This window comes from Citrus clementina, unplaced genomic scaffold (genome assembly GCF_000493195.1).
Source record: "Citrus clementina cultivar Clemenules unplaced genomic scaffold, Citrus_clementina_v1.0 scaffold_5, whole genome shotgun sequence".
In the NCBI taxonomy this organism is placed as follows: Eukaryota; Viridiplantae; Streptophyta; class Magnoliopsida; order Sapindales; family Rutaceae; genus Citrus; species Citrus x clementina.
The window spans coordinates 16836223-16854314 of record NW_006262201.1 but is presented as its reverse complement, the minus strand read 5'-3'; the positions used below and the strand labels follow the sequence as shown (position 1 = coordinate 16854314).

The window sequence follows — 18092 nt, the reverse complement described above, 5'->3', positions numbered from 1 at the left end:
TCATGGTTTTATTGTATTCCAAACTTTGTATTCTTTCAGAATGGTTATTTAGACCACTTGGATGCTCAAGTTGCTCTGTCATGTTATGTAATATCTATGTGAAAAGTTGATCAGCTACTGTTAAATGGGAATGCTTATACAAAACAAGACTGTAGAGACACTTGATTGATCTAATGGAGGATCATCCCTAAGATGACTCTTAAGGCCAGCAAGAGGAGATGCTGAGCGTGCTATTAGTCTCTGTCACCTATTTGACACCCTCCAAAGAGGTCAAAAACAAAGCCTAGCATCAACAAATTTTTGGGCCTCGTTAGAGAGAATGGGGCGAAATCCAATGATCCCCTTATTTAAAAATGTTCACTCGTTTAAAAAAAAAAACTCAATTTGTATATAATTAATGCCACAAAAATAGATATTAGAAGTAGCAAGTAATTATCAAGGGAATATTATCGCACACTCAAAAAAAAAAAAAAAACAGAGAGGTCTCATTGCATTGTTACTTGCTACTCATGACTCGGGTGATCTAACTCATGACAAGTGGAGGCTCAAGCACTAACTGGAGAAAATATTTTTTAAAATTAAAGAGAAAATGACTTGAGTTTCCTATTAGCTATTGGTGAGTCGATAAAAGTAGTCACTGTTTGCTGCTGATTTTGGGTCAATGAATAAAAAACCACAAAACCAACCCAAGAGCAATAAATTTATATTTTTTGTCGAGGATCGGGGTACCTCGCTTGTTCGGCACGTGCGGGCTGTTTAGGCTTTTTGTGGAGCGAATGAGGATTGAGATGGGTGGATATGGAGGGGGGTTGACTTCAGGTGCGGAGGGCTGGTGAAACTCGCCTTAAACCTGCGAAACAACTAAAAAAGAGGTCAGAGGTGGAGCTGGGGGTGGCTGGCGACCACACTCCGACGCTCAAGTCAGAGTTGGGTTATCTCAGGTTTGAGAGCTTGCAAGCTCTCGGTAATGGAGATTTTGAGGTTGAAGAAACCCTAGTTTTTGGTGGTGAGTGTGTTCACTTACTTGATAAAAATCAAATCTGAGTATTTATATGGTGTACCCCGGTCGCCGTGCCACCTGGCGCTATTTTAGTGGCGTTCCCTGCTGTCATGTCAGGAATATTCTTATTTTCATGCGTATGGCGACTTAGACGTTTCAAAAATATGAGTGGAGAGCAAGTTTGCGGCGTATTCATGTGCTGGGCGTAGTGGAGTGGTCCCGCGTACCTCTACAATTTCGTTGTAATTTTGCAAGCGTAGCAGGAAAAGCTGGTGGTCCCAACTGTCACAATATCACACTTTTGGTGGATTCGCTGGCGGGACCGGCGACTGTCTCCTCTTTTGCAGCATGATATTTCCTTATTTTATGACACACATCAAACCGATCTTTTTGAGATTCGGGGCCCACATATCCCTTCACATATTTATGAAGACTTTTGTATTCTTTTATGGTGTACCCAAGGTACCCCTGGAGTGCTTAGGGTAGCCGGGGTACCTAGGGTACTCGAGATAAATTAATCTCTTAAATATCAACACGTGGCGCTTCATCATTGGCCTCATATTTCCTTCCCAAACAACATCCCCCTAGTTTCTTTAGGGCGAATGTAATTGAGGCGCAAGAAACTCTTGTAGGAACTGTGTGTGACACATGGCGATATTTACCTTTTTTTTTTTAAACTCTGAACTAATGCCTGTCTTCATGTCTCTCCAGCTTTCCTTGGGGAAGTGGTAACCGCCTGACACATGATTTGAATTTGAAAACACCATTCTGTAAAAATTATTTGACCTCTCACTTCATGAAGGACGATTTGTCAGGTTTAATTAAACATGTTCTACTCCTTTTATGTTACCACTTTATTTTGAAACTCTAAAAAAATCTCCCATCAAATTTAATTGCTTTCAGTGGCTTCTTGCTTGCTCTGGCTTTTAAATTTAAAAACCAGTCGAATCATTTCAACTGCAAGCTTCACATCATTTTTTTTTAACAACCCACCTTCTGCACGTTTTCATTCCCACTTTATTCTCTTTCATTTTACAATCCCTAAAAACTTTTTCTCTTCTTCTCCAATTTTCAACGCCTCCTCATCTCCCTTTTTTCTTCTTTATTCTGTCTTTTGCTTCTTGCCCTTTCAGCTTCCATCTCCTTTTTTTTTTCTTTGCTTGCTCTCGGCCCACCATCACATTTTCTTTCTCTTTTTGCATTCCTCCTTTTTCTCTTTTCTTTATCCTCTTCCAAGCAACTTTCACACCCTTTTTTCTTTTCATTTTTTTTCTTCTCGGCCGGCCTTGGCTCTCGTGATTTCCAGTGGTGGCCGCGGCGTTTCCTACGTCGAATCTAGGCATTGTAACGGCGGCATCTACCCAGCGGTTTCGGTGGTGTGACGACGGCGTTCGACTGGTGGGGCAGTGATCTCCTTGTGGTAAGCCATCTTCTGCCCCCATTTTGCTTCTTCTTCGTTTCTTCCAGTGGCCTTTTTTTTCTCTTTTTTTTAATCCACGCTCCTCCTCTTTTTCCTTTTAAATCACCCTGATGGCTTCTTTTTTTTTTTTAATCCATGCTCCTCTTATTTTTTCTTTTAAATCATCTTGACGGCTTTCTTTTTTTTTTTTACTCCCTTTCATTTTCTTTGTTATTATTTATGTAGGCGGCTTTCTAACTTAGCCACGGTCTCCGAGACCTTAGTGGCATCTCGGCTGCACAGATCGAGGTAAAGAGGCTGCGAGGTGAGGTTAGACTCTTCTAGTCTCGGGAAGAGAAGCTAGGAGAGGAGGTTAGGGCTTTGCAAAGGCGCTTGGACGACCATGCCCGGGAGAACAGTCGATTGTCCAAGAAGTTAGAAGAGGCGGAGTCTAAGCACGGCGAGCTACTATCTCGCTAACTGGAGATGATGGACAGTGCCTTTACTTTTATCATGACTGAGGTCTGGAGCGTCGAGCCTGAGCTGGTGGTACCTCGGGTGGAGAAATGGGTGGATAAGTCGGCCATCCTAAAGGCGATAGAGGATAAGAGGGTAACCCCGGCTCCACCATCCTATAGCCCGCAGCAATCTTCGGGGGTACCCCAGGTACCCCAGGCAAATCTCCCTTCAGTTAGCGCTGTTCATGCGGGTAGCAACTCTTTGACCGCGAGTATTCCTATTGATCCCCCTGTTGAGGGGAACGGTGGAGACGATGTCCCCTCTTCTGCTTGATCTTACTTGCCATTTAGGGTTTTATCTCGAGATGTCTTAGCAGCTTTCTTTCTTTGCTTCTGTACCTTTGTAGTATGGCATCATCCTTTTGTTGTGTTGGGATACTTGTCTTTTGGAAGGTTGCCTTGGCAATCTTGCTACTTATTCGCATTAAACTTCTGCAATAGACTTTATTCGGCATACCATTGAATTCCGTGATTATGATTGATTTGTGTAGACTTGTGGGGGTTCCTCGGGTACCCCTGATGTATTTTTGGCGCTTGCGTGGTAATTTCCGTAGATGTGCTCACTGCTCGTCTTAATAAAGATTATGACGTATCTCAAAATAATTTAATAATTCGCACATCATTATAAGATAAAACGAAATTCATATTTGGCGCACCTAGGATAAAATAAAGATTATGGCGTATCTCAAATAGACTTGTGGAGTTTCTTGGGTACCCTAGGTACCCACATTTTTTTCGGGGACCTTCTTGGCCCCCTTTTTTGCAGAAATGGTAAAAAACATGCTTGTTTTGCCATCCACTTCTAGTCAATATTTAATAAAATAATGCGAATAGAAGGGCATGCTTGCCTACCTCGTTTCGTTTATCTATTCTTTACTTGGCTCAAGTAAAAGAATGGAGGTGTGGGTGTGTGCATACCTTATCGGAACCTCATGGCGCTAGGGTATGCTAGTTTACCTCGCCCTCGGACCTTCTCTGACCCTCCCTTTTTAAATTTGTTGTATTATCTCTTATTAGCGTTGACCTCGAACAAATCAAACATGGCGCAATAAGGTGTAGTCACATTAATGGCAAAAATTTAACTACAATCACATTCGGTAATTAAAAAGGAGAACACACATCATCTCATAAAGTAAAAAAACATACTTATAAGCGATAGAACCAATATCATTACATGATAATGTTCTGTTATCTTAAAGAAATGGGGGATCCTGAGATCACCCTTGTCATTAGAGACTTGGAGAATTGAAAAGTGCAACTAATCAGTTTGGGGTACTCTGGGTGCCCCGTATGATAAAGTACACCACATAATAGATCAAATATTATAAATGCATAAGCATTGAAGAAAAATAAATAAAGTAAATAGAAAGAGGTAAAGTACTTCCTTTTATTATTAGTACTTCCTCGGTATGGCAACATTTCACAAGTGCTTTATAATTGTTCTTTTCATTTAGAGTAGCGTGTGTGCTCATTCCTTTTCTTCCTTCGGCACCCGGGGATCCAGGGGTACCTCTAACTCTTCGATTAACGCTGAATTAGGACTTTGAGGTACCTCGGGTACATCATGCATAACCACATCTATCTCCATTGGCCCTACTCTTTTTTGTTTTAGAGGACTAGTTGTCTATAACACTTTCCACCGCGCAGCTCTTCATTGTCTTGCAAGCGCCTAATTAGTAAAGTGAATAAACGTCATTGCATTGCTGGGGTACCAAGGGTACACCAAGAATATTCAACCCTCTCCCACGTGGGGTTAGACAAGGTGGACTGTGTACCTGGGGTGCTCGAGAGGGTACCTGAGGTACCTCGGCTCTCTTGGGTTTCTCCTTGCTTTTCATGACTTTGACTCTATCTTCCTCCCGCTTCAGGTAACACTTCTCGTCCATTTCATTTTGTTGCAGAGCTCAAGAACGAGCTTCCCTGCCTTTAACGATCGGAACCATGATTTGGCTGGTCCGGTGAGGGTATGCGAGAATATCCGACGCACAGCATTGTCGCCCACTCCTTTAATCAATATCTGGTCACAGTACAACTCAGCATGTTCCACGGGATCTGAGGTACCCAAGTATTACTATATTTGAGGCATGGTGAATGCTTCCAGGAGAATCGCTGTCTGAATCTACATGGTGAATGACGAGTTATACGCTGCTGGCACTAGAGCATTGATGGAGTTTTATTTTTCAGAAAGGAGCTTCACTTGAGCTTCGAGGGAGTCCATTTTTTCCAGGAACTCGTGAGGTACCCCAGGTGCACTTAAGGATGCCGCAATTGTTTGGGAAGCTCTTTTGGTGTTCAACTTGTGCCGGAGATCTTCATGGACTTTTTGTTTACGTTTGGTACCTTGGCTACTACGGGAATAACAAGAGGCAGTGGAGCGTTCTTCCCGGGAGCCGACGGCTTGAAACTTTGAACGGGTGCCCGATGGCCCATGCTTTAGTCTACTTCCCTCCGGTATTTCAGATCTTGGTATGATCTATTTCTCACCGCGTGGAGGCGAGACATCTTGAGTTACCGGGGAAGTGGCTGCTTCGGGTACCTGAGATCCTACTGCTCTGAGAATCGCATGAGCTAAATCCTTAAAGTGTTTATGAGTAACGGGCTCCTCGTCGGGTTGAATACCAGCTGATTGCTTAACTGATTTGCCTTTCTCTAGGCGGGATGCCCTTCTAGTCAAGTCACCCTCTCATCACTGCCGTGGTCCTCCACTCCACCATGACCTAGCATTTGGTTATCAGCGGGTACGTCAGGTGCCATGGTTGCACAAGCACACGTATCGGCAAGCTTAGCACCGTGAGGAGGCTTTTTGCGCGCTCCCCACAGACGGCGCCAATTGTTTGTGGCTGATTTTGGGTCAATGAATAAAAAACCACAAAATCAACCCAAGAGCAATAAATTTATATTTTTTGTCGGGGAGCGGGGTACCTCGTTTGTTCGGCACGTGCGGGCTGTTTAGGCTTTTTGTGGAGCGAATGAGGATTGAGATGGCGGTGGATATGGAGGGGGGCTAACTTCAGGTGCGGAGGGTTGGTGAAACTCGCCTTAAACCTGTGAAACAACTAAAAAAGAGGTCAGAGGTGGAGCCGGGGGTGGCCAGCGACCACACTTCGACGCTCAAGTGAGAGTTGGGTTATCTCAGGTTAGAGAGCTTGCAAGCTTTCGGTAATGAAGATTTTGAGGTTGAAAAAACCCTAGTTTTTTTGTTGTGAGTGTGTTCACTTACTTGATAAAAATCAAACCTAAGTATATTATATGGTGTACCCCGGTCATCGTGCCACCTGGCGCTATTTTAGTGGCGTTCCCTGCTGTCATGTCAGGAATATTCTTATTTTCATGCGTATGGCGGCTTAGACGTTTCAAAAATATGAGTGGAGAGCAAGTTTGTGGCGTATTCACGTGCTGGGAGTACTGGAGTGGTCCTGCGTACCTCTGCAATTCCGTTGTAATTTTGCAGGCGTGGCAGGAAAAGCTGGTGGTCCCAACTGTCACAATATCACACTTTTGGCGGATTCGCTGGCATGAAGGTGGCTATCTCCTCTTTTGCGGCATGATATTTTCTTATGTTTTGACACGTATTAAACTGATCTTTTTGAGATTCGGGGCTCACATATCCCTTCACATATTTACGAAGACTTTTGTATCATTTCATGGTGTACCCGAGGTACCCCCGGAGTGCTTAGGGTACCCAAGATAAATTAATTTCTTAAATATCGACATGTGGCGCTTCATCATTGGCCTCATATTTCCTTCCCAAACAGTCACCATTATATCTATAAAAGCTAGTCTCCATAGATTTTAGAAACCTTTAAGAGTGATCAAAATCCATGTTTTAATTAAAAAATAAAAGCTCATAGCAACTGATATGAGTAGTTTTACTATTATTTAATTTAGTCCATATTAAATCTATTAATATAACCTCCATAAATCTATAAACCCATAAAAATTTTAGATTTTACTTTAAACTAAGCTCTTTATAATAAATCTAAATGTCTGTATTTTATAAACTGTGAATTTGTTGATCTAGACATTTGTATTTATAAGCTACGAATTTTTTCTTCATAATTATATCTAAATCGTTTTAATAAAATTTAGTACTTGAATGTTTTCATGAGCTTATGTATAATAAATGCTATTGTAACCTGATGATCTTTTGCTGTTATTGTTATGGTATACATGGGAGTGCAACTAGTTTCATTCTCTATTTCTCATGGCAGATCTAGGAAAATGATTTAACAGGCTAAATTGCATAATTTATTAGAAAAATGATTTAACTAGAGTTGAGTTTCGGATTACAAAAGAGTGTGGACATGGAAAATTCCATAGGATATTGAGAATATACGTAGAAATGGGTTGACGGTATTTTGGTAAGATGATATGTATCATATGATTGCATAATTCATGTACATTTTGATTATTATTATTATTATTATTAGGATTTCATAATGGAAAATTTTTGACACATCAATTTCATAGAAAAAGATTAAAAAAAATGAGAACAATAAAACTAAATGTAAAGTAATCCTTTGGGAAACCATAAAGAAATTTATTGGGTGATTCAGGATATCCATAATTTACTAGAGGCTGATAATGACTTCCATGTTTGCCATTGCCATTGTCCTATGCGCAGTAAATGGTTTGACACATGGATTAATTAAATTTACTTTGTACAACTAGGAATTCATTATTTGGTTGGAGGATTTTCCTTTCAGTCTATTTTGGATATATTGTTGTGTGTTTTCTAATTGAATTCTATCCCTTTAAAAAAACGTAATAATACTAATACTAATAATGATGATGATGATGATGATAATGACGACGACGACTCTTATTCGATATGCTTGGATTCATGTTATACTCTGCGTCACTACAACTCAGCTAATGGATCTAGAAAAGAAAATAATCTTATTCCACTAAAATCTATACTTAATTGACCTGCTGTTTGTTTCTTTTGAAAAATGGGGCACCGCTCTTCTAGAAGAGGGCGCACCCAAAGTCTCACGCAGCCTATCATTTTTTGTGGTGCCGCAATACTTGAAGAATAGTAAGAAGAAAGAAGAAGCAGAAAGATTTGAAAGAAAATAATAATAATAATGTTATTTTAATTTGAAAAAGGAGAGGAAATGAAGCGTATAAATAGAAGGCTTCATTTCCCCTCCCTGAATCCATTTTTCTTCAACTTATTTTTTCTCTTAAGAGTAAGGAGCAAAGATTTGAGAGTGTCAGAGTTTTAAACTCTTGTCTAGTAATTTGAGAGATTAGATGTATTGGGATTCTGGGTAGTGAGTCAAAATATTACAATACTTGTAATTATTATTTTACTAGTAAAATATTTTTTTCTGTCTTCGCCTATGGACATAGGCTAAAAGCCAAACCAGGTAATTTTTGGTGTCCTCTTCTGTGCCTCTTCTTTATTTTCTTCCAATTTCATTTTGGCTGTGGCCCTGCTCACCCATCAAATTCCTAACAGTGGTATCAAAGCTACTGGTTGTGTTTTTTGGAGTCGAGGTACCATTCACGTAAAAGTACTATTCACGTTTGCGTTACTGTTACTATATGGTATTGTTCACGTATACAATCCTATTCGCATATACAATACAGTTCACATATACGATTACTGTTCACATGAAATAATGGGAGCCAATCCTAGCAAAGTTAGTTAGTAGTGAAAAGCAATGACGGCAAAATACGAAATTGAGAAGTTTAATGAAAATAATTTCTCGTTATGGAAAATGAAGATGATAGCTGTATTGAGGAAAAATAATTGCTTAGCAGTAATTAGAGAAATGCCCATGGAGATAACTGATGACAAGTGGAATGAGATAAACAGCAATGCCATTGCTATTTACACTTGGCACTTGTGGATGAAGTATTATCCATTGTGGCAGAGAAAAAGACAGCGAAGGAAATATTGGACGAGGTCAAGTCGCTGCACAATAAGATCTTCTTAAAGAGGAGACTTTATACTCTTCTAATGGCGGAATCTACATTCATGACCGACCATATCAACACCTTGAAGACTCTATTTTCACAACTCACAACGTTGGGTCATAATATAGAAGAAAATGAATGTACGAAACTTTTACTTCAACGTTTACTAGATTCGTATGATCAACTCATCATCAATCTAACGAACAACAACCCAGTAGATAGTCTAGTCTTCGATGATGTTGCAGTCTTCGTATTAAATGATGTGGGCAGACAAAAAAATAAAGAAGACAGACAAGCAAGTGTAAACATTATCGATGACGGAGCGAGATCAATAGAATATGGACCCAGTCAGAGTCATAATCATGGTAGATCAAAATCAAGAAGTAAAAAAAATGTCAAATACTATAATTATTGCAAGAAAGGGTGTTGTGCAAATTTTAATGTACTCGCAAGCGCACGAATCTATTGTAGTATAGACTAATGATGACGAGTGTCGATCCCACGAGGAGGTGGATTTTAATTGTGTAGAATTAATTTTGTGAATTGGTGATTGGATCTGTGGTGGAAATGATTTGGAATATGCTAAAACTAAAATTAAAATGGCGATAATAAATTCTAAAATTGGACTTGCAATGGTGAAATAAATTGAAGAGAAAATCTATTAAATTGACGTACTTGGGTATCTGGATCCGTATCAACATGCATGATGGGCTAAATAATCCGTATTAATGCCAATTAAATCATGAGGGGGGAATCCACACCTCATGAACCACGCTCTAATCAATATGGTGCTAAGGGCTTATCGTGCCAAATAATAATACCCTTATACTAGAGAGCCGGCGTAATCAAGGCGGTATCTAGACAAGATTATTATTATTTGTCGACGAGAAGTCAAAACATCCACAAAAACTAGAGGGGAAGAGAAAATAAATTTACCAAATTAAGCCTATGACACATGTTGAGACTTCACCTTCAACCCAAGCTTGAAAGAAAATTAGCCACTCATAATTGAACTAGGGGCAAAATGAGAATTTATTAAAATACGAAGAAAATATAAGATGGAGAGGGAATTACAGAAAACAGAGTCCAAAAATGGATTCAGAGATATCAAATTAGGGGGGGGAGGCCCCCTTTTTATAGATACATGGAGTAAATCATGGCCATCGGATTAAAAACAGTTTGGACGCTCAGGATTGCGCCACGTCATCAGTCAACAGTCCACGGTTTGACCACGCGGATGAACAGTAACACGGTTTGACTCGGATGAACAGTAACGCGGTTTGGTTGAAAATAATCCTGTGTGATGCATGCACCGTACGTGAGATTTTTCGTCCACTGATATGCTGCCACGTCACCATCAACAGTACATAAGAATTTTAGTCCAACAGGATCGTGACACCTCATCAGTCAATGCCACATCATCGGTTAATGCCACGTCATCGATCCGTCTATGTGAACAGTGTTGTGAACAGTAATGTAGTTAGTACCGTACACGTGAATAGTACCGTACATATGAATAGTGCCATTTTTCCTTTTATGCTCCTCCTAAGGTTTTCGACCGTCCTGAGTTCAAAAGTGATGTTCGTTTTGCCGTCTGATCTCTCCTTTATTGCGAAATGACTATAATGCCCCTAAAATACATAAAATATTTAATTAAAATAAAACACATGTAATTAAATCACAAGAAGGTTAAATACATAAAAGTAAGGGTTGTTAGTAAGACTTGAAATGTAAAATGACGGTTTTCTCCTTTATAAATATGCATTTTCTAACACTCAACACACCCCCCAACCAGCTTATTGCTAGTCCCTAGCAAATGAAGCGAAAATAAAATTCAAATTCAAAATGATTTTTTTTTTTTTTTTAGAAACACTCGTGTTTATTCAATGAGATTAATGATAGCAATCAAATAAAAGTATAAGCATTATCTCTAGTCTAAAGTAACATCACACCCACATCAACCATCCACATGAATCAGCCCAGTAGACTTTGTTATAGCTATTTTCAAGAATGACATGTCAAACCCCAAAATCTCACTGGAAGTAGTGACACTCTCACAAAGAAATTAAACCCAATAAAAATAGTCACTCCAATGAATGGTAATTGAGAGAAAATAATGAAGAAGTGATATCACATGCTCTCACCAAGATGAAATAAATATGCCCTCAGCTTAAAAATAATAAGATCTCAAGTCAAATAAAAACTATTAGTCAACCCAATTTATTTATTTATTTTTTTTATATGCACCACTACATCTTTTTAGCCCATATAACTAGCTTCTACTTCAGATTATAGTTTCCTAAAATCAGGAAGGACTTTTATTAGGATGTAACGTAGGCTAGGGACATGGTTAACAAAGAAAGGAAATAAGGAAAACAAAGTGTATGTTTGAGAAAAATGCAGAGAATTTTTTTTTTTTTTTGAAAGTTGCAAGGTGGATTTCACCTATTATTGTTATTTTTATTCTTTTGAAACAACAACTTTTGTTTTGTTGTTGTTGTTTTTTTTTTTTTTTTGCTTTTTTGTTATAACTTCACTGAACAACATAATTATTTATATTTTCTCAAACATAAATAGGTGATGGAACTTATAAGATATCGGGTAATACTCCAAATCGGAGTGAGTCAAGATGATAAGTTTGACAAAGAAAATGTTTTTTTTTTTTTTAAAGGCTCAAAAGGGTTAACTATGGATATTTAATAAAAGGGATGGCTAGAAAGGCTCAAACGGATCAAAGATGGCCTTTCCATCGTCTTTTAGGGCTCTAAATAACCTTCCATATCTACTAGTTAGATGGGCCTCCAAATGTAGCAACACACTTTTTTTTTTATTTTTTTTTATTAAGGGTTAACTCAAAAGAAATCTAGAGATCGTGTATACAATAATAAACTGTTAAGCTGTATAAAGAATGGGCAAAAGGGTTACTCTCCAAGAAAAATGATAGGCTCAAAAACTCACTTGGTACTTATTATGACATGTTCATTCCTTCAAGCAACTCATATATGTCTCCGACATCAACATGTAGAGTAGCAAACATAATGTAACATCACTTAAGACCAAAGATAATACAAATACTAAAATTTAAAATTAATCATGTCACCCAATGTTAAAACAAATCACACAAATTTTTTTTTTTTTTAAACAACATTCTACCCCCCAACCTATTCTAAACATGAAAGGAAAATATGCATGCAGAAATGTGAAAATGATGCATAAAAACTAATTAGAAAAGTTACACATAAAATGATAGAAAACGAAAATAATTTTTTATTATTTTTTTTTATAAAGAAGATGCGTTTCTAGAGGAACTACACTCCATATTCAGCCATCTTCGACTCAAAAGTTGGGAAATGTATATTTATAGAGGAGAAATTAAAAAGAAGAAAAATAAACATAAACACATAATAAAGAAAAAGAAAATGTCTAATTTTTATTTTTTTTGATTTTTTTTTTTGAATTTTTTTTTTCAAACAATGAAGATGCGTTTCTAGAGTAACTACACTCCATATTCAGCCATCTTCAACACAAAAAGTTAGCAACAGTTAGTTTCTACAACAAAAAAAACTTAACCAAAATTCCACAATTGTCGACTATTCCCTCCCCCCCAACCAGAATGAAACATTGTCCTCAATGTTTGAAATGAAAGAAGTAGAGTTTAGAAGACATCACCTGGGTGGTGCAACACAGAAGAAAATATTTACAGGCGGAGAGTTAAATCTAATTTGTACTTCTTACTGCGGCTACTGTTACCATCATTATGTGGATGCTCCAACACAAAGGTCCAGGGGTCTGGCTCCGGTTTATAAGCTTGTAACAGATAAAGTAGCTCATTAGCAGTGTGAGCACAAATAAAAAGTTTTTTCACATTAGAAGGAATGAAATAGTTTTTTATTGCATGGTTAAGAAATGCGATGAAGCCATCATAAAAGTTATTGACATTTAACAAACCGATGGGTTTCTGGTGGATGTGCAGATGGGCCTAAGATGCTAGTGTGATAAGTGCCTCTAGTGTTGCAAGATCTCCTGGAAGGAAAATAAAAGCATCAGCATGATTAAGCATTTCAGTTATTCTTTTTTGCATACCTGAGACGACTAACTCTTCTCCAGTTGATGAGTCAGACGAACTGCCCAATGGTTTTAGGACTCTTGGGATGATGCCTAACACTTGACTTCCTCTGATAAAAGCTGCTTCTGAGACCATTTTTGATAACCCTCGGTTACCTCCTCCATACACCAAGTGTAATTTTCTCACTGCTATGCTTCGACCAAGATCGATGGCTGCCTCAACGAACTCTTTATGTTTGCCATAGGTAAATTCAGAAAGCACACAAATGTTCTTGAATTGTCTATTTGGAGTAGCTGCCATTGGAATATTTCTCAAAAACAATTTGTGAGTGCTTGACAAAGAAAATCACATTTAAGAGTCTTGGTGACAGTGGATCACAGTTGTGTATGAGGTAATATGTCAGTGTCAAATAACGCATAAAGCACGTGGCTCGCAAGTCAAAAAGAAAACAGTAAAAAGGAAAAAGCAAACAGTAATAAAATTATTAAAGACAATAATGCAAACAATAAGACAATAGTGAAATAAAATAACAATAAAGTAAAAGGATATTTACAGGTAGTTGCGACTGTGGCTCACATCTTCCTCTGGTTTTACGTCCAGAAACGGCTTGAACGCCCTCTATGGGTCGAGGATAGGCTTCCTATCCAGCTTTCTTATAAACTGGCAAACAGGGTCGTTTATAGTCAGATTCCCGAGACTATATCGTGCATGCTCTTTCTGGAATAATGGCCATAACTGGAGAATCGCTCTTTGCACATATCCACTGGGATGCGTTTCAAGAGACAAAAGGATATCATCCAATGACTCCTTATTCAAGCCATCCCTAATGAATTGAATCTTATCTTCCCTGTTATCAGACATCATTCCTAAAGAACATGGGTTTTTATTGCAACTCATTCTGGCACACTTATGACAAGCAACAGAAATTCTTCGAGCTCGTCGTTTTCTTGCATAATTTCCTTTACCACAACCAGGCATGTATGCAATAAATTTTGGAGGTAACTCACCTGTCGATCGTACTTTAGCCTCGATTAACCAACGGATGTCAGCAGGTATGTTATTCCTCATGAGTAATCGCATGCGTTCGGACCGAGCTTTATAGATCGTAAGGAGGGCATTCTGAGGAAGTGAAGGGAATCGCTTGTGAAGCTTTGCTAGAGTCTCGTTTCTGTCCATACTTTCGCCTCAGAATATCAGTTATTATGGGAAACTGAAGTAACCGACTTGATTGTCACGGAGTACCGTTATCCGCCACTTCACCGGGGTAACAAACTAAAGCACTCAAACAGAAAAACAAATTAAAACACACAAAGAAAATTAAAATCGTCCTCTTATTGAATTTACCTCAAGCTCCAACTGGATGTCGTAAACACTTCTCTCAATGTCTCTGAGTTGGCGTTCTAAACCCTCAACATAGGCTACTAACTCTGGTGGTTGTAGAGCCCAAATGCGTTGTGTTTTACAAAATTGAATCTGCCTTTTGAGATGAGTTTTGACACGTTGAAGTGGTTTAAGAATGTTCAGGAGGAACGGTCTAAGTATGAGACTCATGATTAAAAATGATAAGAGAAAACTTAATGGTAAAATAAACACACTTATGCAAAAACAATTTCAATTAGCAAAAGAATAATAATAAAAAGAAAGAAAGAAAAATCAAATCAACGAAAAGAAAAAAAAATCAATTCAAATTTGGTGGGTCACTCAAATTTATTTCGGTGTCTTCGTCATGTGGTTGGTACTCTAGATATGGTTTTAATCTTTGACCATTAACTTTAAACGTGACACCGTTCTTTGGGTCTTTAATTTCAATTGCCCCATGTGGAAAAACAGTATGAACAATAAATGGACCAGACCAACGAGAGCGTAACTTACCTGGGAATAGGTGCAAGCGAGAATTGAATAAAAGCACTTTCTGACCTGGAGTGAACGATTTTCTCATAATTTGCTTATCATGGAAGACTTTCATTCGTTGCTTGTAAATCTTGGCATTTTCGTATGCATCATTGCGAATTTCTTCAAGTTCTGCCAGCTGTAATCTTCTTTCTAAGTTGGCTTGCTGCATGTCAAAATTGAATTTCTTGATGGCCCAATACGCACGATGCTCGAGTTCCACAGGTAGGTGGCAAGCTTTTCCATACACTATCCTGTAGGGTGACATCCCAATCGGGGTCTTGAAAGCCGTTCTATATGCCCATAATGCATCATCAAGTCTTAATGACCAATCTTTCCTGTCTGGCCTCACCGTCTTTTCTAATATGTGCTTTATTTCTCGATTGGAGATCTCAACTTGGCCACTGGTTGGCAGATGATACGGAGTCGCCACTTTGTGTGTGATTGAATACTTTGTCAAAAGAGCTTTGAATGCTTTGTTACAAAAGTGGGCACCACCATCACTGATTATTGCTCGAGGGAATCCAAAGCGCGAGACAATGTTGCTTTTCAAAAATACTATCACCACCTTGTGATCATTGGTCCTACATGGAATTGCTTCTACCCATTTTGATACGTAGTCAACAGCAACCAATATGTATTGATGGCCAAAAGACGGGGGAAAGGGTCCCATGAAGTCGATACCCCATACGTCAAAAATCTCAACCACTAAAATTGGATTTAGTGGCATCATGTTCCTTCGTGTAATGCTTCCCATTCGTTGACACCTATCACATGAAGAACAGAAAGTGTAAGCATCTCGAAATATAGTTGGCCAATAGAAACCACATTGTAAAACTTTAGTCGCTGTTTTCTTAGCACTAAAATGGCCTCCACAAGCTTGTTCATGGCAGAATGAAAGAATATTCTGAATTTCACTTTCTGGGACACATCGTCTAACAATTTGATCTGCACAATACTTGAACAAATACGGGTCATCCCAAAAGAAATTTTTTATTTCTGCAAAGAATTTAGCCTTGTCTTGCTTGGTCCAATGCTCTGGAAGTTTACCTGTAACAAGATAATTAACTATATCAGCATACCAAGGTAATACTTCCACATTCATTAATTGTTCATCTGGAAATGACTCATTCAATGGTAATGATTCTGTAATTGTGTCAAAATGGAGACGAGAGAGGTGGTCCGCCACAACATTTTCTGTCCCTTTCTTATCTTTGAACTCCAAGTCAAATTCCTACAAAAGTAACACCCAACGAATTAGTCTGGCTTTTGCATCTTTCTTTGTGAGAAGATATTTAAGAGCAGCATGATCCGTGAATATAATTATTTTACAACCAATGAGATATGATCGAAATTTTTCCAATGCAAACACTACTGCTAGCATTTCTTTTTCAGTAGTTGAATAGTTCAACTGTGCATCATTCAATGTCATACTAGCATAATAAATAACATGGGGAATTCGATCAACTCTTTGTCCTAATACTGCTCCTACTGCATAATCAGATGCATCACACATTAGCTCAAATGGTAAGCTCCAGTTTGGGGCCTGAATGATGGGTGATGATATCAACAACTGTTTTAATTTTTCAAACGCCATAAGACATGAATCATTAAAGATAAAAGGTACATCCTTAGCAAGTAAATTGCATAAGGGTCTAGAAACTTTGCTAAAATCTTTAATGAAACGTCTATAGAACCCAGCATGCCCAAGGAAAGATCTTACTTCTCTTATTGTTTTAGGTGGAGGAAGATTAGAAATGAGATCCACCTTGGCTTTGTCAACCTCAATACCTTTGCTCGAAATGATGTGACCGAGAACAATACCTTGTTTTACCATAAAATGGCATTTCTCCCAATTTAAGATCAAGTTCTTCTCGATACATCTCTGCAGAACTAGTGTTAGATGATGTAAACATTGATCAAACGAGTCACCAAAGACAGAAAAGTCATCCATAAAGACTTCAAGGAATCGTTCAACCATATCAGAAAAAATGCTCAACATGCATCGTTGAAATGTAGCAGGTGCATTACATAATCCAAATGGCATTCTCCTATATGCAAATGTGCCAAAAGGGCAAGTGAAAGTAGTTTTCTCTTGATCTTTTGGTGCTATGGGAATCTGATTATATCCTGAGTAGCCATCTAGAAAGCAATAAAATTCATGGCCTGCTAATCTATTAAGCATTTGATCAATAAATGGTAAAGGAAAATGGTCTTTACGTGTGACAGAATTCAACTTTCTATAATCAATGCATACACGCCATCCTGTAGTTACTCTAGTGGGTATCAATTCATTATCAGCATTGGTAACTACTGTGACTCCTGACTTTTTGGGGACAACTTGTACAGGACTGACCCATGAACTATCAGAAATGGGGTAAATGATACCTGCGTCTAATAGCTTAAGGACTTCTGTTCTAACAACTTCTGTCATGTTAGGATTTAACCGACGTTGCATCTCCCTAGTAGTTTTAGCATTTTCATCAAGGTGAATGTAATGCATGTAGTCTACTGGGTTTATACCTTTTATGTCTGCTATGGTCCATCCTAATGCCCCTTTGTGCTCTTTTAAAACATCCAACAACTTACCTTTTTGTTTGTCATTGAGGGATGATGAGATGATTACCGGCAGAGTACTTTCTTCTCCCAAAAATGCATATTCCAAAGTGTTGGGCAATGGTTTGAGCTCGAGTTTCGGTGGTGATTCTGATGATGGAATGAGTTTCTTCTCTGATGGTGCTAGTTGTTCAACTCTTGACTTCCATTTATTAGTGTCCATAGATGGTTCTGAGTCAAGTAGGGCGTTGACCTCATCGACTGATCTGTCAATATCAAAATCCAAACCAAAGTGAGTTAAACATGTTTGTAAAGGATCATCACTAAGGTTTGAAAGAAAAGTGTTATCAACTATTGTTTCAATTAAATCCACATCAACAATTCCATCATCTGCACTGTGAGGTTGTTTGGCAATGTTGAAGATGTTCAGCTCCATAGTCATGTTGCCGAAAGACAACTGCATATTTCCAGTCCTGCATTGAATGTGAGCATCCGCAGTTGCCAAGAAAGGTCGGCCTAGGATAATGGGGATGTGCTTCCTCGAATCCTGTATTGGTTGAGTGTCAATTACAATGAAATCAACAGGAAAATAAAACTTGTCTACCTGGATAAGCACGTCCTCCACAATACCACGAGGTATTTTCGTAGACCGATCTGCAAGCTGTAACACCACTGGAGTTGGGTGTAATTCTCCAAGTCCAAGTTTCACAAACATTGAATAAGGTAACAGATTTACAC

At 38.5% G+C, this 18092-nt stretch overlaps 1 protein-coding gene across 1 annotated transcript in view; it reads right to left on the bottom strand.

Annotated features, from left to right (window-relative positions):
- Positions 1–18092, bottom strand: part of LOC112097974 — a gene marked incomplete at both ends in the record, with an annotated part of 76428 nt that overhangs the window by 45100 nt on the left and 13236 nt on the right. Inside the window, one exon of the mRNA XM_024183574.1 lies at positions 16233–16940. Coding sequence (XP_024039342.1) covers positions 16233–16940 — 708 coding nt within the window. The remainder of the gene's footprint in view (positions 1–16232; positions 16941–18092) is intronic.